General features: G+C 44.4%; 1 protein-coding gene across 2 annotated transcripts in view; it reads right to left on the bottom strand.

Moving 5' to 3' along the window:
* Positions 1-659: 659 nt before the first annotated feature.
* LOC111155008 (interleukin 20 receptor subunit beta) overlaps positions 660-26,433 on the bottom strand; it is a 36,550-nt gene continuing 10,776 nt past the window's right edge. For both annotated transcript variants that reach the window (XM_022515000.1, XM_022515001.1), the window contains exons 2-7: positions 19,854-19,980; positions 17,966-18,156; positions 13,262-13,386; positions 11,380-11,530; positions 7,284-7,426; positions 660-1,941 (exon numbers count right to left, since the gene is read on the bottom strand). In XM_022515000.1, the coding sequence (XP_022370708.1) occupies positions 1,834-1,941; positions 7,284-7,426; positions 11,380-11,530; positions 13,262-13,386; positions 17,966-18,156; positions 19,854-19,980 (845 nt within the window). In that variant the 3' untranslated portion in view covers positions 660-1,833. The remainder of the gene's footprint in view (positions 1,942-7,283; positions 7,427-11,379; positions 11,531-13,261; positions 13,387-17,965; positions 18,157-19,853; positions 19,981-26,433) is intronic.

Genomic DNA, 26,433 nt, shown 5'->3' with positions numbered 1-26,433 from the left:
GAGAAGGGAGCCCCCTCTATGAGGAACTAGCTCAATGTCTTTGCATGGTTGGACCCCAGTAAATGCTTGTTTGGGAACTGGGATGACAATAGAATAATTGAGATAATTTTTTATATACATATATATGCCAGGAGAAATGGATGAGCACTGGGACAAATTGTGAGAGGGATTCAAGCAGGGGGAAATCAAGGGTGATTTCTGGGTTCTAGTCCTGGATAGGTGGCAAAGGGACAACAGCCCCAGGGGGGAGAGGCAAGGAAATGGGACAAGGGAGAGTGATGACCGGTACAGTAGTATAGCCTTTATTTTTGCACACTGAAAATATGTCCAGTTTAGGCTAAATATAAAATTAAAACATACTTTTCATGAAGAAATCCAACAACACAGAAGCATACAAAATGGTACAAAGGAAAGATCTTTGACAGTATCATCCTCCTGGAGAGCGCACCCTCTGGCTCCTTGAGACCCCACTGGGGTAGAGAGGGGGGTTGTAGGCCTCTCTTTTGTAGGAGAAACACCTGGTTGAAGTAGTTACATTGTCCCCACCTCTGGGCTGGCTGGAAGGGGTCCTGGAAGTTGGTGTGGAGACAAACCAACTCAGAGGCTCCAAAGCTGGGGGCTAAGAAGGAACGCACAGGCCTTGCCCATTAATCCCTTCACTCCTCAAGAGACTTACCTCTCCATTCCTTCCCTAGCCCTGACTTTTCCTCACCTGGTTGGGAGAGGGGCAGGAAAAGCCTTCCAAAAGTGGGTCCCAGATGAACATGCTAGAAGGCACTGAGGACACCCTGAGTGAGCTGTCTTAGGGAGGAGAAGTACCCCCAAGGGACTTCCTGTGGAGCACCCTGACCAGGTGAGGCTTTGGCCAGCTGCACCGGTCAGGGTTCTCCTTCCCTGCCGCATCCCCTACCTGGGGTCACCCCCACAACTCCTGTCCAATGGTGGCCTTCAGGAGCCTCCCTGGACACAAGGTTGATGATGTAACTAGAATCCCAAAGACCACTTTTTTGGAAGAAACCAAAAGGATTACCAAAGGTGACCCCTTTTTATTTTTAATTCTATACTTTAACAACGCTACAGGTAAAAGGAACACAGCAAACACCACATTTATTATCAACATCCTTCTGCATTCTCCTCTCCTCATATACATTCCACCTGCTGCCCTCAGTGTGCATGTGTTATTTATCCTTTACAATATCTCTTGTATGCACAGCACTGCCCATTTTCCAAGGGCCTGTGACCTCCTTCTAGGTCATGTGTTGTAGCACTGGCTGACCCACGGACCTCTGCACAGACATTTGGTTTGAAGTGAAGTCAACACTGTTGTACTCATCCTTCCTTTCCCCATCAAGGTTTCCTTTAGGAAAGTGGCTCTCCAAGCCAACTGTTGTAAAGAGTTTTTATCATTCTTGTTGCAATTTATATACTGCTCTGCCGAAAAGTTGAACCAGTCCCAATGTACAGTGCTGCCAGTTTCCCAAATCTCTGCGAGGGCCAGAGAGATACAGTGGTTTGATGGTTGTATGTTTAATTCCCCCTTTCTAGATGAGAAAACTGAGGACCAGAGAAACCAAGACACTTTCTCCAGGGTCATTCAGTCAGTGAATGGCAGACGGACAGTTCTAGAGGTCACATCTCCTGACCCCCACTTCTTGCTTTGTCTGCCAAACCAGTCTGCTTCAGACAGTTGCCTCTAGACATGGACACGCCAGGCTCTTCTTGCTTTTCTTGTCCTCTGTCCATGGAGGAAAACAGATACAGGGTCTTTCACCTCATGGCTGCTGTGCTGTGCCAACCGGAGTCTCAGTTTCAGCTGGGCCCTCCCCAAGGCTGCTAAAGCCAGGCCCTGAAGGGTTCCTCAGAAGACAGCACAGCTGTGGCACAAGGTTCCACCTCTTCCCTTCTGCAGCTGATTAACTTCTGGGGTGAATTGGTTATTTTCTGAAAAAATCATTTTCGTTAATATTCATTAGAGGAATGGTAGTATTATATGATGGTAGAGTAGTAGCCACAATGACAGAGAGTGTTGCAGAAATCCCAGCTACCTGATCAACTTTCAAGCGGCAAAAAACCACAAAGACAATTCTAACCCCTGTTTCAGGAGGAGTGTCAGTGCGGAGCCCACCATCAATTCATGGCTGCTGGTCCAGTCAGATCCTTAGGATACCAGCTACCTAAATCTGCAGTGATTATATCTGATTATTTTTTTAACTCTAGAGAAGTACTTTCCAGTGGAAACCTAATTTGAGCTATATATGCAAATTAAAATTCTCCAGTAGCACATTTTAAAAAGTAAAAAGAAACAGGTGAAATTAATTTTAATAAAGCATTTTATTATTAAAATATTATTTTAACTTATGATCCATATAAAAATATTAAGGAGTTTTTCAAAATCCATTGTGTATTTTATATTTACAGTGCATCTCAATTTGGACTAGCTACATTTCAAGTGCTTAATGGTCACATGTGGAGAGTGGCTACCATACTGGACAGTGTAGATCTAGAACACAAAAATAAAACATAAGCTCAGAAGTTCAGAAGGTGTGCAACTGCTGTCCCGTAGGTTAGAATAAACTTTCAAGCGAGGTTCTGTTGATTTTATTTGAATTATTTTCAACATTTAAAAATTAGGAGATTTCTCATAAACGTTTAGATTTCTGGTTTCTCACTTAAAACTTGGGCGCCTGGGTGGCTTGGTCAGTTGGATATCTGACTCTTGACTCCCACTCGGGCCATTATCTCTGGGTCATGAGATCGAGCCCATCAGGCTTGGTGCTCAGTGGGGAGTCTGCTTGCAATTCTCTCTCTCTACCTCTGCCCCTCCCCAACACACACACACACTCTCTCTCTTTCTCTTTATAAAATAAATAAGTCTTAAAAAAAAAAATAAACACCTTACAGATCTGGTAGCATTGGCTCGCATTTCCTCTCAGCAACAACATGCTGAAACTGAAAAACTGCTTTCTTTAGCTGAAACATGTTCGCCATGGTCCCCACCATCTCTCCCTATCCAATTATGCTCACTGCAGTGCACTTTTTTTTTTTTTTTTTGTACCTGTCTGGGCCCCAGAGGCATCTGAGCTCACAAACTCTACCTTTTATGAAGTACACAAAGCCAAACTTCAAACGACCCATTGAAGAATGACTAACTTGGGGCCATCTTTATGCTTGCTACCTGCATTACAGTGGACTGTGACAGCAAAAAGAGAAAGAATAAAGTGAGTCACAGAAAAGAAAGAAAGACCCCTTAGCACCAAAGCCTCTATCCCCATAAAGAAATTATGGATGAAAGACAAGGAAAAGAAATAATACTTTAAAATAGAGACTATACACTGAGCATTCTCGGTATGATTTTCTTTGCATATATATTTTTGCTTTAGACTGTTACTTGATGATATAAATTTGAATGGATAGAAAATCTTAATGGTGTGTTTCAGAGTACAACCATCACCAACCGTGAAATTATAGATGTAGACATGAAATGTTTAATCCAAACAGATAAATTAAACACTTAAAAACTCAATAGGGATTTTCAAAGAATTGTCAAGGATTTCCACTTGGTAATTTCCCATGGTTTAATCGGAAAGATGCGTGGGTTTTTGCAAGGAAGGCTGGAAGTTACCTTAGAGGATTATCTTTAACTAAGGCAAATGTTGAAGTGCAGCTAGGCTGTGCTAAAGTCAAGTTTGAGGCAGAGCAGAGGGTAGTGATGTACAGCTCCAGAATCCGTTTGGGTGTAATGGATACTCATGATCAATTTCTCATACGGCACTATGGGAAATACATATACTCAGAGAGATTGTCCACTTAATAAATTGAGGGAGAACCAATAAAAATGAAAAACCTTATGGAAAGAAATGACAATGTAGGGAGGCTGGTAAAGATAACAGAAAAGCAAAAGCTAATCTAATCAAGGGTAATGGTATCTATCTTCCACAGATTAAAGTGGCCACACTTCTTACAGAATATCCTTGCTTCTGGTCTCCTCTAAAATTGGTTTTCTCCAAAAGCTATGTTTAGGGTGTGGCTTATAATCCATTAGGATCCCTAGGAGCTCTTGCCATTTGAGGGCTCTTCTTGTACACTTGAAATTCTCTAAGCAAATGACCCTTCACATGGTTTTCTCCCTAGCTCTTTGCTCTGTTCCTCGCTCTGGGTCCTGGAAGGATGCTAGTGCCCCTGATCCTGAGGCAGGGAGGAACCTCTGCTGGGCTGCTGAATGTGTACCCGAGAGAGGAAAAATGCAAGAGGGTGTTAGGAATGGAACACCCTGTGAACAGAGGGTAAGCATGAGTAACTGAGTTGAGAGGAAAACCACAAAAGGTGACTAACTGATGGAGTTAGGCTGAATTTTTTCACCACATGTGGAAAAGAAGGGCTTCAGACCACCTCAGCCATGGATGCTCCCCTCCCATGATCATTTTGGGTTGGTCCGGGACTGCTGCAGTGGAGGAGTCCCAATCAGACCAATCCTCCTATAGATAATAATTTTAAAAACTGGTCAAGGGTCACCTTGGTGGCTCAGTCGTTAAGTGACTGCCTTCGGCTCAGGTCATGATTCCAAGGTCCTGGGGTCGAGCCCTGCGTCAGCTCCTTGCTCAGTGGGAAGCCTGCTTCTCCCCCTCCTCAGGCTTGTGCTCTCTCTCATTATCTCTGTCCCTCTCAAATAAATAAATAAAATATTTTTTAAGAATAAAAATAAATATTGGTCAGTGCTGTGAAGCATGTAAACCTGGCGATTCACAGACCTGTACCCCTGGAGCTAAATAATACATTATATGTTAATAAAAAAATAAAAAAATTTTTTAAAAATAAAATAAAAATAAAAATAAATAAAATAAAAACTGATCAGAATATAAAATCAACTTCCTTAAGGCACCACCGAGCAACCAAAAGTTGACAGTTGGAAGGCGGTAACGTCACTGGGTGAGTTTCACAGTTCCTTGTCCGAGGGCAAGTCTCTCTCTTCGTGCCACAACACTGACAAACACAAAAGTCAGAAAGTGAGAGGATCAGGGTTAACCGTTAATGGACTAAACATTCCAATTAAATGGCAGAGGTTATTGGAATGGATTAATTTTTAAAAAAATTTTTAAGACCAACATACACTGCTACAAGAGATATACTTTAAATATGAGGACACAGGGCGCCTGGGTGGCTCAGTGGGTTAAAGCCTCTGCCTTCGGCTCAGGTCGTGGTCCCAGGGTCCTGGGATTGAGCCCCGCATCGGGCTCTCTGCTCAGCAGGGAGCCTGCTTCCTCCTCTCTCTCTCTGCCTGCCTCTCTGCCTACTTGTGATCTCTGTCTGTCAAATAAATAAATAAAATCTTTAAAAAAAAATATGAGGACACAGATACATGTAGAATAAAAATATGGAAAGAATATATGTCACACAAACAGTAAACAGTGGAGAGCAATATTGATAGCAGGGTAAGGAATAGTGCCAGAGATAAAGAGGGACATTTCGTGATGATAAAAGACTCAAGTACTGAAGAAGACCTGAGAACAATCCATGCAACCGAAACAGAATCGAAACACATGAAGGAAAAACTGACAAACGTAGAAACAGACACATCCATACTCCTGGCTAGAGATTATGTGTTTTCCCTCCCAATGACTAATAGAGGTCTACCAAAATCACTGAACAGGATCATCAAACACTTTGACCCAACTGATATTTATAAAACACTACTCCAACAAATGGTGAATACACACCCTTTAATGGTCCTGGCAACTTTGAGCCCCAGGGTTCTTGAAGAAGGGGGAAAGGCCCACCCTGCCCCGCTGTGTTTGCCACACCACGGTGCCTTCCTGGTTAGCAGTGAACACTGAATCATTCAGAGAGGCTGGCAGGGCGCTGATGAAATGCACATTGGTAAGCAATGATGGAAGAGGAAAAAACGAAACGAGTCGATGTACATCAAGCCTTAGAACAACACCTGGTGAGAGGGTAGTGGGGTTACGGACATTGGGGAGGGTATGTGCTATGGTGAGTGCTGTGAAATGTGTAAACCTGGCGATTCACAGACCCGTACCCCTGGGGATAAAAATACATTATAGGTTTATTAAAAAATTTAAAAAGTGGGGCGCCTGGGTGGCTCAGTGGGTTAAGCCGCTGCCTTCGGCTCAGGTCATGATCTCAGAGTCCTGGGATCGAGCCCCGCATCGGGCTCTCTGCTCGGCAGGGAGCCTGCTTCCTCCTCTCTCTCTGCCTGCCTCTCTCCCTACTTGTGATCTCTCTGTCAAATAAATAAATAAAATCTTTTAAAAAAAAAAAAAAAATTTAAAAAGTAATTAAAAAAAAAAAGAACAATGCCTGGTGCTTAACTCTGCACTAGCATCAGCTAAAGGTAGGACCCCTTACAACTGCCGGAAAGAGAGCGGGCGTTAGGATAGCAAGGTGAAGGAGTGTCCTGAGAGAGGGTCACGGGGAGGATTACTCCCCCTGTGCAGGAGAACACAGACTGCACTCTTCAGGGCCATGAAGATATCACAAGAGTGACTCCTTCCAGAGTGACCCCAGGCTGATAAGGAACTGGGGGACGTTCCGATTCTAGCTGCCTCTGAGAAGCCGACTGCAAACTCATCTTCCCAGGACAGAACTGTGAGAAATCCCTGCCTGACAGGGATGGGATTGGTTTTATTTGTTACTTTGTTTTCTTTTGTCCTGCTTTAAGTATTGAGGTCTGGGGATGGGTGGAGGGCACTGGAGGTAGGAAAATGGAACAAAGGGAGCTGTTGTAAGCCTGCTTTTGCTTTTCTTCCACCCTGGGGTGGGCATGGGACCTGTCTGCACTGGAGACTCAAACCTGTGGCCCAGTGTCCTTGGTGCATGCTTCACACACATGCACTTTGCCCTGGGAACCAATGAGGCTCTTGGCATATTAACTGAGTATGCTGGGTTGGAACATACTACTAGATGTAGCTGCTGTTTTACTTACTGCAAGAGACAGAATCCTTGCAGGCCAGTCTAGAAGAGGAAGGCTGCGCATGACTCTTGAAGTGCCGAGCATCCTGGCTGGTGTAACACACCTGCCATCTGGGCAGTGCCCGGTCCTTAGGGCAAGTACCAGTGGCCTGACGGGAGCCTGAGGAAGGTCACCACTCCCCGGAGAAGGGGCTTCTCTCCCAGCCCCACTGATTAGATGTGAATCCCTATAAATCCTCTTCCCTTCTCTTTGTGCAAATGCTTGTAAAGCCACACAAAGTGCATGCCCATACCAGACTAAGGCTCAAACTACAGCTGGTCAGCGTCATGCTGAAAGGAAAAAAGAAGAGCATTACCAAGGTGCTGGGGAGTACCACCACGGGGCAACAGGAGTACCGGAGCAGCCGGCCCATTTTCCAGATGGAAAGGGGCACCACCACAAGGATGAGCATGAAGCCAACAAATGCAAACAGGGCCAGCGCCAGGGGGAGGGTCTCTCCTGAAAATGAAAAGATAAGGGCAGGCTTAGGAGACAATAGTAAAGATGAAGTTACCCATCCGGCCTCTCTTGCTCTCCTGGAGTTGGCTCTGCATGCCAGCCAAGGTGGCAGATGCCAACATCCCAAGATTTGATATATGCCTTAGTGACAAAAATTATCGCCATTAAAACCATTTTTTTTTAGAATCCAGATGAAGGCATTGCTTCCAGAAAGCCTCAGGGAAGATTGCAATCTTTTTCTTGGGACGGGAAAGGGAGGAGCATCATGTATTGAGCCACTCCTTGTGTTAGCACGTACCTTGGCGCAGCTGCCGGGAGGAAGGCAGAGTGCCAGGACCCCGGCAGGATGAAGGGGAGGTGCCGGAAGAGAACAGCCCAGAAGGGAGCTGGGTGGTAAATGAAAACAAAATGTGTTTCACAATTTGCTCTTGGCATTGATTCACGTTGTGGAGGAAAATCCTGACTTCAGACACCAGTCACGTTGTAACTGCGATATATGGAGCCCCTGTTATCATTATGTTTCCCCAAGGTCACACAGGTCACGCTGGCTCCAAAACCCAGGGTCAGACTACTAATTAAGTCAAAGTATCAGAAAGTGTCAAGTGTGAGCATCTGGAGATGCAGAAGGGGTGACAGGTTATGTTCCCGTCTCTCTGCTCTATGTAATGTAGAACAACTCCTGTAGTCCCCCAGGTCAGACAGCTCACCCACCATGTGAAGGGCGGCACAGCCCAGGAGGCCGCAGAAGATGGTGACATCACATAGGTGGTGGGGACCCTATACTCCGTTTCAGTGCTTTTGGACAATACTTTGGCAGTACACACCAAGAGATAAACAAACATCCATACCCTTTCATTTACTTCTCTGAGTGGCTTCCAAAAAGTAATTTCGAGGAAGGAAAAAATTATATGCATAAAGCAGTTCCTAGCAACACGTGGACTAGAGCGACAGCCTCACAAGCAACCTGTCTCTCCACCCAAAGTGGCAGACCTCCACCTCCAGGTGTGCTCTGGTGTGCATTGTTCATAGCACGGACCACCAAGTGAAACCATCTTGTTTGTTTACTGGTTTGTAGCCTGTCTCCCCAGCTAGAGGATAAGCTCCTATGAGGCCAGGGACTTCCCTGCTGCATCCCAGTGACTAGGCCAGCATTTGGCACAGAGTCAATGCTCAGTAAGTAGTCACTGAGTGAACGAATCAATCAATCAATGAACATCATCATCAAAAGCAAGCAGAAATGAACTAAAACATAGAAATGATCTAAATACCCCCAGATAGATGGTTTAACATATTATGAGATATCAGCATAGCAGTTTAAGAAGTCAGCTATTGAAACAGGAATTGGGATATACACAAATTTGTTCACGATGTAGTGGTAATACTGGAAAGCAGAGAGTATATCTATTAGTAGGAGAATGGTTACATATATTTTGGCACATTGATAAATTCACTTATCATGCATCTTCTTTAAAAATGAAGTTGTAGGGGCGCCTGGGTGGCGCAGTGGGTTAAGCCCCTGTCTTCGGCTCAGGTCATGATCTCAGGGTCCAGGAATCAAGTCCCACATCTGGCTCTCTGCTCGGCAGGGAGCCTGCTTCCTTCCCTTTCTATCTCTGCCTGCCTGCCTCTCTGCCTACTTGCGATCTCTCCCTGTCAAATAAATACATAAATAATCTTTAGAAAAAAAAAATGAGGTTGTAAAAAAAAATGAGGTTGATCCATGTATACTAACATGAAAGGATGTTCACAATGTACTTCTAAGTGAAGACAAGCAAGCTGCAGAATGGTAAGCCCAGTACAGTCCCATTTGTGCCTGTGAGCATTGGTATCACACAATGATGGGAAGATTAAATGTCAAACCTGCCAGAGGAAACCTCCTGAGTGGTGTGGGGGAGAATGGAGAACATGGACCTCTCACTTTACATACTTCTGTGTTATTTGAATTCTTTTTTTTTTAAAGATTTTATTTTTTTATTTGACAGAGAGAGAGCACAAGCAGAGGGAGTGGCAGACAGAGGGAGAGGGAGAAGTAGGCTCTCCGCTGAACAGGGAGCCTGACCATGGGACTCGATCCCAGGACCCCAGGATGGTGACCTGAGCTCAAGGCAGATGCTTAACGACCAAGCCACTCAGGCACCTCTGTGTTGTCTGAATTCTTTAACAAACTTGGCTTAAAAAGTAGTATAAAATAGTAATCAGAAAACCCATGTGGAAATGGGATGAATGTGATATTTGTAAAAAAGCAAGCACAGCGTGTGTGTGCAACACAACTACCATGTGTGTCTACACATGGACAGGGATGGAAAAATCACTCCACCTTGCAGAGCAATTTGGGAACAGCAGTCCAAATTCAAATCTGTATGCCTCTGACCAGCAAGCAGCTCTACTTCCAGGAATTTATCCTTCAAATATACATACACCGGCAAAATGATCCATGTACATGGTAATTAATTAAAGCATTGGCTATAAGAGCAAAATATTGGGAAAAATGAAACGCCCATCAATAAAGGACTTGTTAAACTTGTTATCCATCCACACAACTATATAGTATGAGGTTGTAAAGAAGGATGAGAAAGTTCTTTATCCATACTGAAAAATCTATAAGATATATAAAGCAAAAAAGGATAACATCCAGAACAGTTGCATAGAATATGCTACCATTTGTGCTAAAGAGAAAGGAAATACATATAGAAATATTCTCATTTACCTGTTATGCATTTAAAAATCTTTAGAAGGATGTGGTGCCTGAGTGGCTCAGTCAGTTAAGCACCTGCCTTCTGCTCAGATTATGCTCTCAGGGTCCTCGGATTGAGCCCTGCATGGAGCCCATATCTGGCTCCCTGCTCAGTGGGGAGCCCGCTTCTCCCACTCCCTCTTAGCTCCCCCTACTTGTGCCCTCTTGTTCTCTCTCAAATAAATAAATAAAATCTTTAAAAAAAGATAAAAATCTTTTGGAGTATATACAAGAAGGTAATACCAAGGGGGGAGAGGCTGGAATTGCAAAGATGGGGAAGAATAGAAAGGAGAGTTTCCACAGGTATCTTAGATATTTTTTGAATCATATGAAAGTACTAAATTTTTTAAATAATAATTTCTTAAAGATGAAAAGTTTATACACAAAAATGTGAGTGGTATTTGAACACATTGGAAATATGGGGTTTGGTTTTGTTTCTTTTCAAGGGACTTTTGAACACTGTGGGGTCTTAGACTATAAAAAATTCAAGGGATGGGGCACCTGGGTGGCTCAGTCAGTTGCACGTCTGACTCTTGCTTTCAGCTCAGGTCATGAACTCGGGGTACTGGGATTGATCCCCGTGTCAGGCTCCACTCTGAGCACAGAGTCTGTTTTGGATTCTCTCTCCCTCTCCCTCTGCCCCTCCTGTTCAGGCCTTCTCTCTGTCTCTCTCCAAAATAAATAAATCTTATAAATGAGTGAATGAATGAATAAATGAATATTAAAAATTGAAGGGAGAAAAATTAAGTCAAACAGGAGGTCTCCGTAGACTTTGCACCTAGTCCCTTCCAACAAGCAGCAGTAACATACAGCGGTAGGTGGGGGTGGGGTACCTAGGAGGGGACCTAGTCCCCCTTGCAAGGTCTGACTCTCAGACCCCTGGCTGCTTCTCTGGCACCCTAGCCCAGTCTGGTTCCCAGGCTACTGCCATCAGGGTAAACCAGTCTTACAACATCTGGCCTCAGGCCTAGGGAACTTTCAGAAGGAAAGCATTCCACACAGCTGCTCAAGGGACCCCAGCCAGCCCTAGGGTGAACTCTCGCCTCAAGGGTAATTAGAGAAAAGCACACTTTCATCACAGACACCCTCCCGGCTGGGGAGCAAGTAAGTGAATCCTAGGGGAAACTCAGAACCAAAGGTCTCCAGCGGGCAGCCAACCATCCACTAAGAGGGGTTGTGGCCTGTGTGGGTCTTCAGGAAACAGGCAGGCCATACGTACCTTGTACCTTGACACACTCCACCTGGCTGAAAGGGCTGTGCCTCCCGATGGCCTTCACCAACGTGCGGACCTTCACACAGTATGCGACTCCTGGTTCCATGGTTTCCAGGTGCACTGGAATGCCCCTGCTCCTCACCACTTTGACATGTTCCTTGAGGAAACCAGAAAACAGTTACGCCTGGGGGAAGCAGGACAGGAAAGGGCAGAAAGAGCCAAGGAAGGGAAGTTCTAGGTATTTCCTTTCTGGGATGCATAGAGAATGTTCCCTCTCATTCGTACATTCATTCATTCATTCACTCTTATTTATTTATTTATTAAGCACCTCCTACATGCCAGTTTCTATTGTAGGCCCTGAGCTATACAGCACTGAACAAAGCAAAGTCCCGGCTCTGATGGAGCTTACCTGCGGGGAGACAGACCCTGTGTGACACACGGCAGGGGGTGATGGGGCTGTGAAACAAAAGATGGCGGGGCAAGGTAGGATGAGGAGGAGGCACTAAGCAGAATGGTTAGGGAAGTCCTCTCTGATGGGTCACATTGGCACAAACACCTGAAGGTCAGAGCTCTGATGAGCCTGAGGGCTTGGCGTAGCCAGTGCTGCCACGGAGATCAGTGCACAGTAGCAATGCGGCCAGTGGGGTTTGTCTCCTCCCGCATTCATCCATTTACCCACCTGTCCATCCATCTGTACTCACCTCTACCTCCACCCACCCACGGAAGCCTGTGCTCCACATCTGAACCTGTGGAGGCTTGTCTGGGCTGAGCCCCAGTGACTCAGGGTACATGCTCCTCTCTCAGCACTGGCCCTGCCTGTTACCAAGGGTGGGGAGTGGGCTCCATCCCAAGAATCTAAGCGAGCTGCATGCTCCCTCCTGCCCATGTCCTGATCTGTCCCCCACACTACTCCATCTGGCTGGCTGGCAATGTCCTGTCCTACTGCTGGGCCCTGGCCCCACAGGAGTAAATACCGGAAACCATTGTTATTGCTTGCCCCAGCTACATATTTCACCTTTCAGGGGAAGCTACCCAAACCATTGTCCCTGTTGAGGAGGTGGTGACACGTGTTTTGTCCCCCGCATACTGCTTATGAGGTCAGGGGGTAACCTAGGCCTGCTCTGTTCATAGATTCCATGAAAGCCTCTTACTGCATCCTATCCAGACTCATAATAAAGCCTATTTTCCTTGGGCTGACAGGAGTAGTCTTTGCAAATCACCTTGGACTGGGTCTCCAATGGGTCTGGTATCCTCAGTTCCTGCTCAAGCCCTAGCCCTTCTGTTTGTTTGGCCATTCACTCCAGGAGTGTGGACATCCCAGTCTGCAGCCAGCTATCCCACAGGAGGTTGGGGCAGTGCCCCATCAAGGCATTCTGGGTGGCCAGCTGGCTGATAATTCGGTTTATTCACAAGCCAGCTCTGGCTAGCCGCCCTCCCTTCTGCACCCTACCTGACACACACCCTCAAGAGGTTTGTGCCAGTTTCACATGCTTTTGAAATCATCTAGCTGATCTGGAACACCCTAGTCTGCTGCACCTAAAGCTGCCAGGGAGAATGGCTGAGAAGCCAGGCTGAGGAGGAAGAAGAAATGAACTGAAAGATATTGTGGATCATACCATGTTCGAGTTTAGAACAAAGAGGCAACCCCCATACTTCAGCAAATCTGGCCTGAGCCTGGGGTGGACCACAGGCAATTCTCTGAATAGGAGGCTCTAGGATTGTCAGTGTGCTCCCATCTCTCCTTTCCCACCCTGCACCCAGGCCTGCCTGTGCTCAGCCCACCCCTGGTCAGTGAGCACTTCAGGGGACAGCTTTCCTCACCCACCTCTCAGAGGTCTGTGACTCCTTCCCTAAGGCCTGACTCCAAGGCCAAGTTTGGAAGTCTCACCTTGGCACCGGGCTCCCTCCTCCAGTAAGCCACAAGGAACTCAAACTGGGGCCCCAGGTCTTCCAGCTTAATAACCAGGTGGAAGCCGTCCTTGGTGACCTCCATCACAGGTGGTGTGAGGATGGCTGTTGGTAAGACAGGGTGAGAATCAAAGCCGGTTCCAGACAGGACTGGTTTCTGTCCTGAGAGACTAGAACCAAGTCATCAGTAGAAATAGGCAGGGGTGGTAGGGAAGTCAGGGGTGGTGGATGTAACTTCCCAGCACGCAGAAGCTGTACCATCATCCTCCTTATCTGAGGTTTTGCTTGCTGGGGTTTCAGTTATCTGTGATTGGGAGGGAAGCAGATGGTTCTCCTTCTGATATATGATCAGAAGGTCAGTACACAGTGCCTGCATCATTCCCCCGACTCCTGCCGTAGGCATTTTACCATCTCACATTATCACAAGGAGGAGGAGGGCCAGTACAGCACAGTAAGATAACTTGTAGAGAGGAGACCACATTCATGTAACTTTTCTTATAGTGCATTGTTATAACTGTTCTTCTATTATTAGTTATTGTTATTAATCTCTTCCTGTTACTAAGTTATAAATTCAACTTTATCATAAGTATGTATGTATAAGAAAAAAAACATAGGATATATAGGATTTGGTACTATTCTCAATTTCAGCCATCCCCTGGGGGTCTTGGAATGAATCCCCTGTAAATAAGGGGGACTACTGTATACCAATACTCTCTTGTATTCAGCAGGTGTTCAGTAAATGCTTTTTGAATGATGAGCAAATTTTTTTAATGACAAAGACTTAGTACAATTCTCTTTTCTCACTCCTTTACCATAATAAAGTCCTCTGCTCCTTCTTCAGGAGGCACATATACTCAAGAAAAGTGACTGAACACTCAGGTAAACATCTCTTTTTGTCTTAAAATTTTATAACCCACGCTCCTCTTTTTACTTTTTTGGCAGAGATTGTTCCTCACCTTGACTCATCTAAGTGAGCAGATGCTATTTCTTAATGCTTGCCAAACACCTGCATGAGCTCAGGTCTCTACTGAACAGTTGGGTCCTTTCTTCGCCCCTTAGGAATGAACATACCTGCAGGGACATATGTATCACTGTAGCTCAAATTGATCAGTGATATATACTGGCTGCTGATAATTCTCAAGCATTAGGAAATCACAGCCTGAGAATGGGTTGGCCATTCTATCCTTGGTCCAATAATTCTTCACTTCATATCTCTAAGGGGGATGTTGGAAAGTCAGAGGGCTTCAGAAATTCCAATAATCAATTCTAGAAATTAAAGCTTCAGATAAACACCCTTATTTCACATTGTTGGAATCCCAAACAGGGAGACCAGCAGTCCCTGTGGATTCTTTCCCATCAGCAGACCAAGAACAGAAGGGCACACTCAGGCAGCCTCCAGTCCCCAGCTACTGAGGATGGATCCATACTTGCCTGTCAGATCTAAGCACTGCGGGACCAGAAGGACCACCCCAATGGTTGGCCTTGGCTTGGGAAGTACAGTGGGCTGCGTTCTGGGCTAAATCCCCTGTGCTGGAGTCAGTGGATACTCAGAGGAAAAGCAGTTCCTGGAGGGAGTTTTTGGAGAGCAAAGCATTTCCTGGCATTTGAAGAGCTGCCTGGACAGGAGACAGGAGAACTGGAAAAGTCAGGGACCAACTGTGCCAAACATAACCAGGTCAGAAGCTTCCGTTTTAAGTAAGCATGACTAAAACCGGATCCTCTCTGCTCCAAATGTATTGAGAATAGAATTAAAGAAAATGGCCTAAAGTCATTCCAGTTCAGAGGAAAATTTTGACACTGTTAGGGCAGGAACCTCTGTTCCTGCAAGCTTGGGAAGGCATACACTATTCCTGTTGTTCACATGATGGAACTCAGCCTCAGAGAAGTTATGTGACTTGCCCAGAGTCACACAGTGAATGGTCAGAATTTGAGCCCATGTCTTTCCACATTTCTAGACTCGGCTACATGGGGAATTTAGCCTCCATAGGAGCAGATCTCAAAGCCAGCTATCCATGAGAACCATCTCAGGAAATTTGCAAACTCCCAGTCATAGAATGCACATGGATCATTTACAATAGAATCCCTGGGGATGCGCCCCAGACAGGTGGTTCTAGACTCTGCTGTGCCTGGGATGTGTAACCAAGGTGAGGAAACTCTGCTCTCAACAAGGCTTCCCCTGAAGAGGAGGAGAGCCTTTTCAGAAGAGCCTTAAAACAAGATTTTTCACATGCCTGTGGAGAAGTTGGGGTGGCCTTTTTCACAGACAAAAGAACAGATGCAATGCCCTTTTAGGAGTCGCAACTCCATCCTCACTCCGTAGCTAACTCTGTCTGCGCCAGGATCCCACAGAGTATCTTCTACCTTCTGGTGCAGGTGCAGAGGCTCCTTCCTGTTCCTCAGCTTTTCCTGCAGTAAGACCCCTTCCTGTTTATACTGGTCTTCTCAAGCACACGCCCTGCCCATGTAGTTTTATAAGCACTTTATCTCCATCTGACCTGTACCTTCCTTTCCAACAATGACTGCCTATTCCCAGCAGTGGTCTGGGCTGGAGCCCCAGGCTCCCTGGAGCTGGAGACAGGTGGTGCTGGGAGCTGCTGCTGCTCCCCAGCCTCCCCCGGTGCCTCACACTGGGATCCCACTGCTTCCACTCTACCCTCTCAGTGCCTGGGGAAAGAAGCCCGGGCAGAGAAACCCACATTTGGCACCAAAATTCCCATTGGTATCCCATTCTGGTGGTCCCACTACTGCCCCCACCTCTTCCCTCCTCTGCTTTCTGGCTCTCGGTTCCAAGCATCCCTTGGGCAATAATAAGAGAACACTTACCAATAGCTGAGAGCTATGATAGGACAGCACTGCCCTGAACAGTTACACATTTCACCTTTTATAGTGCCTGCAACCACCCAGCGAGGGTCTTCCCTGAGGAGGCAGGGAGTCAGCTATCAAGTGGCTGAGCTGGGATTTGGATCATACCTGTCTGACTCCAGGGGATCAACTTCCCCTTCAAATCTGTCTTCACCTTACTCAGCCCCTTCCAGCTTGGGCTCCCTAACCTTCTGAATCTTCCTGGTTTCTACCCAATCTTATACAGTGTTCAGTAAACTTTGACTTACCCTATTACTATAGATGCTGTCCCAAACCTTCCTTTGTCCTCACTCACAGCAGAAGACCTTCAGCTGCATCAAGAAAACAGAGATCATCAAAGGCCTCTCCCTTGCCTTTCCCAGAACTCCAACCTGGTCACATTTTTGTCTGTACCTGTCTTGGAAGAGGACCTGCCTTGCCCCTTCCCCTCTCCACTCAATATTCCACCTAGCAGCCTCACCACCGTCCCCCTAGTATTCCATGAAGTCATTTTCCCAAAGACCCGTTCAGGGCCCTCCTTCAGGCCTATCAGCAATCTCTCTCCCCTCCATGACACTACTTGCTGGGCCACCAATGGGTGCCCCTCCCTCCATTCACTTTTTAAACCCTGAGTTTTCCCAGGATTCTGTCCTGAGTTCTCTTTGTCCTCATAACTTGTCCTTGGACAATCTCACATGCTCCCAAGCCTTTAGCTATTAATTTAGTGTTGTACCTGATCTTGGCATGTCTGAGCCCCAGGGCCTGATTTCCAGCTGCCAAACAGACATCTGCAGCATGCTACCTTGTAGGAGTCTCGATCACAAAGAGCCCAAAGCCAGGAGTGTCTCCTATTCCTCCTGGGTTCTCTGTCTTGGATGACATTCTCACCGACCACAACTAGAAGCTAGACACCATCATTTTCTCTCCCCACTCCATCTCCCAAAACTTGTTCCCAAGCTCTGTCCTTTCTGACTCAGCCATGTTTCTCAAATGTGTCCTCTCCTTCTTGTCCTGTCCCTCACTTCCAGGATCAAGACCAGTCTTGGCTCAGCTGGAATGAAAATGCCCTCCTCACTCTTCCTCTGCCTTGCAGACTTGTCCTACTTCAGTTCACTTTCCACACAGCATTCAGAGTGATCGGTGCAGAAGACAGACCAGAGGGCCTAAACCCTCTCTTTTTCCATGACTACCCTCTACTGATTTCAACAAGTTTCATGTCAAAGCCCTTCACCATGGGACTAGCCCTTACTCCTGCTCTTCCCCAAACACACCTTTTTACACACTGACCATTGCTTGCACTCTGCTAAATTTGGCCACGCCAAATTCTTCCCATGGATTCTTCCCATACTTTTTTCCTCAATCATTTTCCAGGTACTATTACTGTAGAAAAGTTATTTATTTCCCAGTGACTGTTTCTGATGAGTCTAATAAAGGTATAGATCCTATTGCACAAAGAAGCTGCTCACACAGGCAACAAATATGAGGTTAATGAGGCACCAGATGGGAGGCAATGTAAGATTTATCGAGGTACTATTGAGGTAGGAAGAAGCAGTCCTAGCTCCACCTCCCCACCTCAGAACAGCTTTCCTTCCACGTTCCCCACCACCTGCAGACCCCAACAGAGAGAGTCAGGGTTGACTTCCAAAGTCTTTTTCAAAATGAGAGGGCATGTGGGAAGCAGCTGGTAATTTTTTAAATGGACCAGTTAGGATTGTGTGTGTTTATGGTACACTGGGTTTGCAAAGCCAGTTTGACGCTAAGAAGAATCCTGAAAGTCTCAGTGAATTTGATTCCTGAAGGTGAGGCCAGTGGGGGTGGGGGAGAAAAAAGAGAAGCAGCTTACTTGAGTTTCGGTTAAAAGGATGCTGCAGGGTGCTCCAGGCTGAGGTCTGTGAGCCGAGGCTGGCCCTGACACGGAGGTTGTATGGCACAGTAGCAGTGATGTCATCAGTGATGTCACATTCAGGATCTTCAGTGGGTGAGCCCCAGCTGCTGGGGATCCAGATGTGACTCATGTACAGGCTCTCATACTCTCTGGCCAAGGAAAGGAGGGCACAGCGTCACACCAGTCCCTTTTACCCAGGCTCAGTGACAGGTGCAAGTAACTGCCTCACTCATTCACCCACTTTTTATGAGTCAGCGAAACAAGCATTTGCTCCACACTCCAGTTCCTCCACTTTCTTCCCTCAACAACCATCCATTCCTTCTTAGTCCTTTTAATACTGAACAAGGGAATGTAGGTGAAAACCCCAGTCTGTCCTGGCTTCTCCACTCTGCAGCACCCCCTCAGTCTCAGCTGCTGTCATCCCTGGCCCTGTTGTAGTCTCCTCACTGATCTTCCAGCTTTGACTCCTGCCATTCTTCAAACCATTCATCACTCAACAGACAGTGACATTTCTCTCCAAAAGTTTGAGTTCCAAAGCACTCAGAATGGAATACAGACTCTTTCTTGTGGACTGTAAGACTCTCTGGCCTTCTCTCTCACTCTTCCCCTAAACACGATATTCCCTCTCCATGGCCTCCTTGCCATTCCTCCCACATGCCGAGCTCTTGTTCCCTTAGGAACTTTAATGGCCTGTTCACTTGTCAAATGTTCCACCCCTGCTGTTGCACATTGGTTGGCTCCTCCTATCCTTCAGACACCAGCTAAAACATCAGCTCCTCAGAAAGACCTTCCCTGACCACCTAATTTTTTTAATTTAAATTCAATTACCCAAGGTATAGTACGTCATTTGATTTTGATATAATGTTCAATGATTCACTAGTTCAGTATAACACCCAGTGCTCATCACACCTGACCACCTGATTAAAAGGAGCCTCAGTGTCGACCCTCTATCTCATCAGCCTTTAGTTTCCTCTGGCACAGAATACTATCTGAAGCCACTTAGAACAGGGCTGCCCAACAGAACATGTTCTATATTACAGTTGTTCACTATGGTATCACTAGCCACACGTGGCTATCAAGAACTTGAAATGTGACTAGTATGACTGAGAAACAGACACTTTAATGTAATTTTAATTAATTTGAATTTAAATAGCTGTGTCTAGTGCTGCCACACTGAAGAGTGCAGACCTCATGTATTTATTTCTTTCCCTTTTTACTGTCTGTCTTCTCTTTTAAATGTAAGCTTCCTATAGCTAAGAACCTTGTCTACTCTACCCCTGAGCCCAGAGGAACATCTACACACATAAGTGCTCAGTTTGTATTTACTGTTCATGAAACAGATTGAGCACCTTCTGTGTCCCTGTCCCTCCTCAACAGCTCTCAGAGCCTGGACACCTAGAAAAGAGCAGAGCCTGCTTAGACCCAGGTCCAGCTGACCTTTAAGGTCATGATTTATTTTGGTTCCTACAGGCATGCTCTGATTCAGGAAAACTGGTCTCCCCCCACCTCCAAAGGATCTGCATCTCCAGTGATTTATCCACCTAAAGTCAGAGTCAAACTCGTAACATTTTCTTTAGGATTAGACGGTTGGCTCACTGTTGAAAAGAACCTGTACCAAAATGTGTTTATACACACTTACATTCCCAGACAGTTCAGTGTCAAATCCACAGGACGGCTTTCCTTGCTTCTTCAACTGTCTCAATGCCCATGCAGACAGAGGAGGCAGATCATGGGAAATAACCTGTCCCTGGCCTCACAAAGTCCCCTTGAGCTCTGCAATGAGGACTGTACCTCCAGGAATCAACTATTCTTTAAAGGGAGAAAAGTTAGAAGCAAAAAGACTTACCCCTGGTACTCGACAAAATAGTGTATTATTTCTCCAGGCACAACCACTGGGCTCCACATCAAGAGATGCTTCATGTTGGTTGAGTGTACAGAGAGGTTCTGAGGGGCAGGCAGGACGGCCACTCCATCTGGGATTGAAGCATTTAGACAGGCTGACATGTGGGCTCATATCATAGGAATGACACAGCTTCAAATCAGTTTCTAATAAAAGGCCTCACATGTTAATGAATCAGAAACAATTATAATTTTATCACACTTGTGTTGATGCTAAATTTTTGCTATCATCATTATAATTCTGCCTTTGGTGATTAATGGCATATTAACATCAATAATAATAATGACTAATATTATGAGTACTTACTATGTTCTATCTAGGCCATGTGTTAGATTATTACATGATTATCTCATTTAATCTTCATGATCACACTGGGAGGTAAGGACCATTGGTTTCCCCATTGTACAAATGAGAAAACTGAAGCACATTATTTAAACTTTTATGTCAGACCCACCTAGATGCAGGCCTTGACTCTGCCACTTGCTATCCATGTGACCAAAGCCATGCAGTCTCCTGCCACTTTCTCATTACCTCCTTCTCCTGCTATTACCATCCTCAGGTACCAAAACACATCCCTTCACATTCCCCAAGAAGCCAAATGGAGCATCAGCTGCCAGCTGGGAAGTGCAGGCTCAGGTCTTCTGTGGAAGGAGTCCAATCCAGAAGGGCACCACCCCCAGCAGACCGCAGGACCCTAAGCCAGCTGGGCCCCAGGCATCTCCTCACACAGGTGTATGTGGTCTGCCCTGAGTGTGCCCCAGAGTGGTCTACAGTTTTCATGCAGTATCAAAGAGAACTGTAAAAGTGAACCTGCCCTCCTAAGGAGGTGGGCAGTCCTGGGGTCCATCCTTGCATGCATCCTAGGGTGTAGCCTGGATTTTCTGCTATGGTCTTTCTCCTCCCACTTTTACAAACTTCTCTTTTAATGCCTAACACCTGCCTTCCTTTGCTGTTACAACTGTAGCGATAACATCGATAAGAGTGTGGGAAAAACGGGGGCACTCACCCGGGCCTTTTCATCTCTGTGCCTGTCTCCAGATTGGCACCTGTTGTTCGTTATCAAGCCCTGTGACCACGAGGGGATGGGGGCTCCTGGGGACATCCCGCCTAATGCCCTTGATTCTCTGATGTAGGACCCTGGTGATCTACCTCCATCTTACTCTCAGCATCCACAGCCTACCCTGCAAGGAAACACCTGGGGTACCCACAGGGTGGCTTCCTGCCATCCCCACTCAACTTTACAATCACCTAAGGGATGAAAAGAAGAAGAGCCAGCTGCAGTGGAATGGCACAGGAGGGTGGGGCATGGTCCTCTCTAACATCCTTCCTCTGGCAAAGTATATGTGTTGTATAACACATTTCTCTAGTCAGATATATGGGTATTATATAGCTATGTAAATATACAATTATAATTAGTAATTTTTAAACTCTCAAAAATGGAATCTCCAGGCCTAGAGGGTTTCACTGGAGAATGCACCAATTATTAAAAATAAATAAATAAACGCCAATTTTATACAACCTCTTCAAAAAATAAACATAGAAAAGAAAAACTTTCCACCTCATTTTATAAAGTCAGTATTACCCTGAAACCATAATCAGACAAAGACAGTATGTATTTTTAAAAACAAAAATAAAACCCAACAGAACAACATATCTCATGCACTTAGATGCAAAAGTCATCAACAAAACACCAGCAATACAAATTTGGTAATGTATAAAAAAGATCATACACCATGACCAAGTGGGATTTATTCCAGGTATGCAAGGTTAGTTCAACATTTGAAAGTCAATTAATGTAATCCACCATATCAATAAACTAAAGAATACAGTCATATCAATTGACACAGAAAAGGTACTTATAAAATCTAACACTCATTTGTGATGTAAAAAAGAAAACATCTCTTTTCCAGTTAAGAACTGCAGGGAGTTATCTCAATTTGATAAAGGCCATCTACAAAAAACCTACAGCTAGTATCACACTTAATGGTGAAAGACTAAATGCTTTCCCCCTAAAATCAGGAACAAGGTAAGGATGTTCACCCTCAACCACTTTTATTCAACATAGTACTGAATGTTATAGCAACTGCCATAAGGCAAACAAAAGATGTAAAAGGCATTACAGATTGGAAATGAAGTAATGAAATTCCTCCTGTTTGCAGGTAACATGATAGGCTATATAGAAAATCCCATGGAATTGGGACACCTGGCGGGCTCAATCAGTAGATCATGCAACTCTGGATCTCAGGATTGTGAGTTTGAGCCCACACAACACACCCACACTGGGTGTTGAAAATACTTAAAAAAAATAAAAGCTGGAAGGAAGGAAGGAAGGAAGGAAAGTAGGATGGAAGGAAGGAAGGAAGGAAGGGAAGGAGGAATCCCCACGTAATCTACAAAAAAAAAAGACAAAAACTTCCTAAAACTAATAAGTGAGTTCAGCAAATTCATAGGATCCAAGATAAACAAAAAAATTGTACTTCTACATATTAGTAATGAACACTTATACACCAAAGCTAGAAATACTATTGAAAATCACTAAAAAAAGAATGAAATACTTAGGTATAAGCATAGCAAAACATATCTAGGATTTGTATGGAGAAAACACCACAATGTTGGTGAAAGATTTCAAAGAAAATCTAAGTAAATGGAGAGACACACTGTGTTGATGGATGGGATAATTCAACATAATTAAAATGGTAACTCCCCCAAATTGCTATACAGGTTTAATGTAATTCCTATCAAAACCCATCAAGGGTTTTTGTAGATATAGACAGGTTTTTTCCAAAATACATAAGAAAAGGTAAAGGAACTAGCATAACTAAGACAATTTTGAAAAATAATAAAATGAAAGGAATAAATCTACCCAATTTCAAGACTTAAGTAATTGAGACTGTATGGTATTGGGCAAAAAAAAAAAAAAAAAAAAAAAAAAGACACTTATATCGATGACTCACAATAGAGTTCCCAGAAATAAACCCACACAAATATTCTCAACTGATTTTTGGCAAAGGCACAAAAGTAATTCAGTAGAAGAAGGATAGCCTTTTCAACAAACAATAGTAGAGCAATGGGACATCTGTAAGACAAATAATAATTATAATAAATCCCAGCCTAAATTTCATACCTTATTTAAAAATGAACTCAAAATGGATCATAGACTTTATGTAAATGTGAAACTCTAAAACTTTTAACAAAAAACAGTAAGAAAATCTTCAGGGCTGGGGTGCCTGGGTGGCTCAGTCATTAAGCGTCTGCCTTCAGCCCAGGGCCCTGGGATTGAGCCCCGAATCAGGCTCCCTGCTCGGAGGGGAGTCTGCTTTTCCTTCTCCCACTCCCCCTGCTTGTATTCCCTCTCTTGCTGTGTCTCTCTCTGTCAAATAAATGAATAAAATCTTAAGAAAGAAAGAAAGAGAGAGAGAGAGAGAAAGGGAGTGAGGGAGGAAGGAAGGAAAGAAGGAAGGAAGGAAGGAAGGAAGGAAGGAAATCTTCAGGACTAAGCAAAGAGCTGATACCAAAAGTAAATTCATAAAAGGAAAAATTTATAATTTAACATCATCAAAACTAAAACCCTTTGTTCTGCAAAAGAACCTATTAAGAGAATGAGAAGACAGGTTACAAAATGGGAGAAAATCTTTGCAAGCTACATATCTCACAAAGGACTCATGTCTAGAACATATAAAGAACTCTCAAAATTCAATAGTATAAAGCAAATAATAATTAAAAAATGGGCAAAAGATATGAAAAGACGTTTCACTGAAGAGCACATACAAATGGCAAAAAAGTACATGAACAGGTGTTTTCTCTCAATTTCTCTCTCTTAAATAAATTAATTAAATTTTTTTTTAAAAAGAAAAAGAAAACTGCTGCTTCTTTCTGAGCCCTAAAGGCAGCATCTTTAATATCCTTGGGCTATTCCTATAGTGTATTCCAAATTTCATCTTTGTTTTGCCCATGTTTATGTAGCACATGTATATTGGGTATGAGATTGAAAGACAGTAATGCCCATGAGCTACAGATGCCAGGCAACATTTAATAGAATTACCTAGAAAGTATCATGGCACTACATGAGGAAGATTCATTTTCTGCTAGGACACTAAATAGAAAATAGGAAATGACTCTATGAGATGGGAACTCAAGCGCAAAGGGACTCTTTCCACCTTCAAAGGGTTAAAAAATCCTCTCCCACTGTTACAAAACGCTGACTTCAGACTTGAGAACACAATTACAGAGGGAAAAAGAAAACTCTCTTATCCACAGCATACTCATTAACAAGAAGTGTCATCAATCAGCCAGGAGCAACATGTATTGAAGTCAAGTCTCTGAAGAAACCAGTTAATAAAGACTCTACCTGATGTAAATGTGCAAATGAAAAAACAAAGAATACAGTTGATCCTTCAACAACGCGGGATTGAACTATGCAGGTCCACTTATACACAGATCTCTTTTGATAAATACAGTACAGTAATTATTACCTCATGAATTTTTTTCCCAAAGAGAACATTTATTTTTTAAACATTTTTTATTAACATATAATGTATTATTAGCCTCAGGGGTACAGGTCTGTGAATCGTCAGGCTAACACACTTCACAGCACTCATCATATTACCTCATGATTTTCTTTTCTTTTCTTTTCTTTTTTTTAAGATTTTATTTACTTATTTGACACAGAGAGAAAGAGAGAGCGAGCACAAGCAGGGGGAGTGGCAGGCAGAGGGAGAGGGAGAAGCAGGCTCCCCAATGAGCAGGGAACCGGAGGCAGGGCCCAATCCCAGGACCCCAAGATCACGACCCGAGCCGAAGGCAAATGCTCAACCAACTGAGCCACCCAGGCGCCCCACCTCATGACTTTCTTAATGACATTTTCTTTTCTAGCTTACTTCATTATAAGAATAGAGGATATAATACATATAGCATACAAAATACGTGTTAATCAAATGTTTATGATAACATTTGGTAAGACTTCTGGTCAATAGCAGCCTATTAATAATTGTCTTAGAAAAGTTGAAAGTTCTATGGGAGGGTGCCTGGGTGGTTCATTGGTTAAGCATCTGACTCTTGATTCCCACTTAGGTTCCCACTCTGGTTGGTGAGATCAAGCGCCAAATCAGGCTCTGTGCTCAGCAGGTAGTCTGCTTCTCTCTCTCTCTCTTTCTCTCTCTGCTCCTACCTTTCCTAGTGATCTCTCTCTCTAAAATAAATAAATAAAAATCTTTTTTTTTTAATCTAAAAAAAAGGTTTTTTTTATTGGATTTTTTACTATACCAGGATCAGTGTGTCGTTCAAGGCTCGACTGTATGTATAGCCAAGGGGAAAGAGAATAGTAAACTTGAAGTGTGAACAGGAAAGACAGACTAGCCACAGTGAGGAGGGTACAAAATCTCAAAGAATTATACATCTAGCCACATTGGATGAGGGTTCTCACCAGAGTTCGAGAGAGATGCTGGAACCCTCTATATAATCTTCTGGTTCCTTTTAAACATTTATGCTTTTGTTTCTATAGAACATTGTATTGTTCTCATTCTAGCAGTCTGACTAAAGTATCTTCAGAAAGATCGCTGGGTGGAGCCTCTTTGGTGATGTTTCCAATAGAGACTTGAGCCTGGTGACCGTGACATGACTATTAAGATTCAGCGTGGGCAAAACTAAGCAACATATTTTACATAGAGCTTCATTCACAATGCTGATCTCTCTCTCTCTCTTGCAGCCTATTAAGTGTTCTTTTGCTGTTGTAACAAATTACCACAAATTAAGCATCTTATAAAACAACACAGATTTATTATGTTACAGTTCTATAGGTCAGAAGTCTGACACAGATCTCCAGGGGCCTGTGAGTTGGCAGGACTGCATTTCTTCTAGAAGCTCCAGGGGAGAATCTGTTTCTTTACCATTCCAGCTACCAGAGGCCACCTACATTCTTGCTAAAGGCCCCCATCCTCCATCTTTAAAGTCAACAATGGCTGATTGAGTCCCTTTCATGCTTCAAATTTCTCCTACTTTCTTTTCTATCTTCCCATCTCTCTCTCACTGCATCCAGAATAGGTTCTCAGATTTTATTTATTTTTTTTAAGATTTTATTTATTTATTTGACAGAGAGAGATCACAAGAGGCAGAGAGGCAGGCAGAGAGAGAGAGAGAGGAGGAAGCAGGCTCCCTGCTGAGCAGAGAGCTGAGAGAGAGAGAGAGAGAGAGAGAGAGCGTGCACAGGGGGAGTGGCAGAGGCAGAGGGAGAGGGAGAATCTCAAGCAGACTCCACACTGAGGGTGGAGCCTGACTCAGGGCTTGATCCCAGGACACTAAGATCATGACCTGAGCCCAAATCAAGAGTCCAGTGCTTAACAGACTAAGCCACCCAGGCAGTCCTGTTAAGTTTTGTTTTAAAATAATTTCAGACTTAGGTGCACCTAGGTGGCTCAGTCGGTTAGGCATCTGGCTCTTGGTTCAGCTAGGGTCATGATCTCAGGGTCGTGGCATTGAGAATTCCTGATGGGCTCCCTGCTAAACAGGTAGTCCACGTGAAAAATTCTCT

The sequence above is a fragment of the Enhydra lutris genome, unplaced genomic scaffold (genome assembly GCF_002288905.1).
Source record: "Enhydra lutris kenyoni isolate GAN:26980312 unplaced genomic scaffold, ASM228890v2 scaffoldscaffold39, whole genome shotgun sequence".
Taxonomy (NCBI): Eukaryota; Metazoa; Chordata; class Mammalia; order Carnivora; family Mustelidae; genus Enhydra; species Enhydra lutris.
This window is presented reverse-complemented; position numbering and strand designations above follow the sequence as displayed.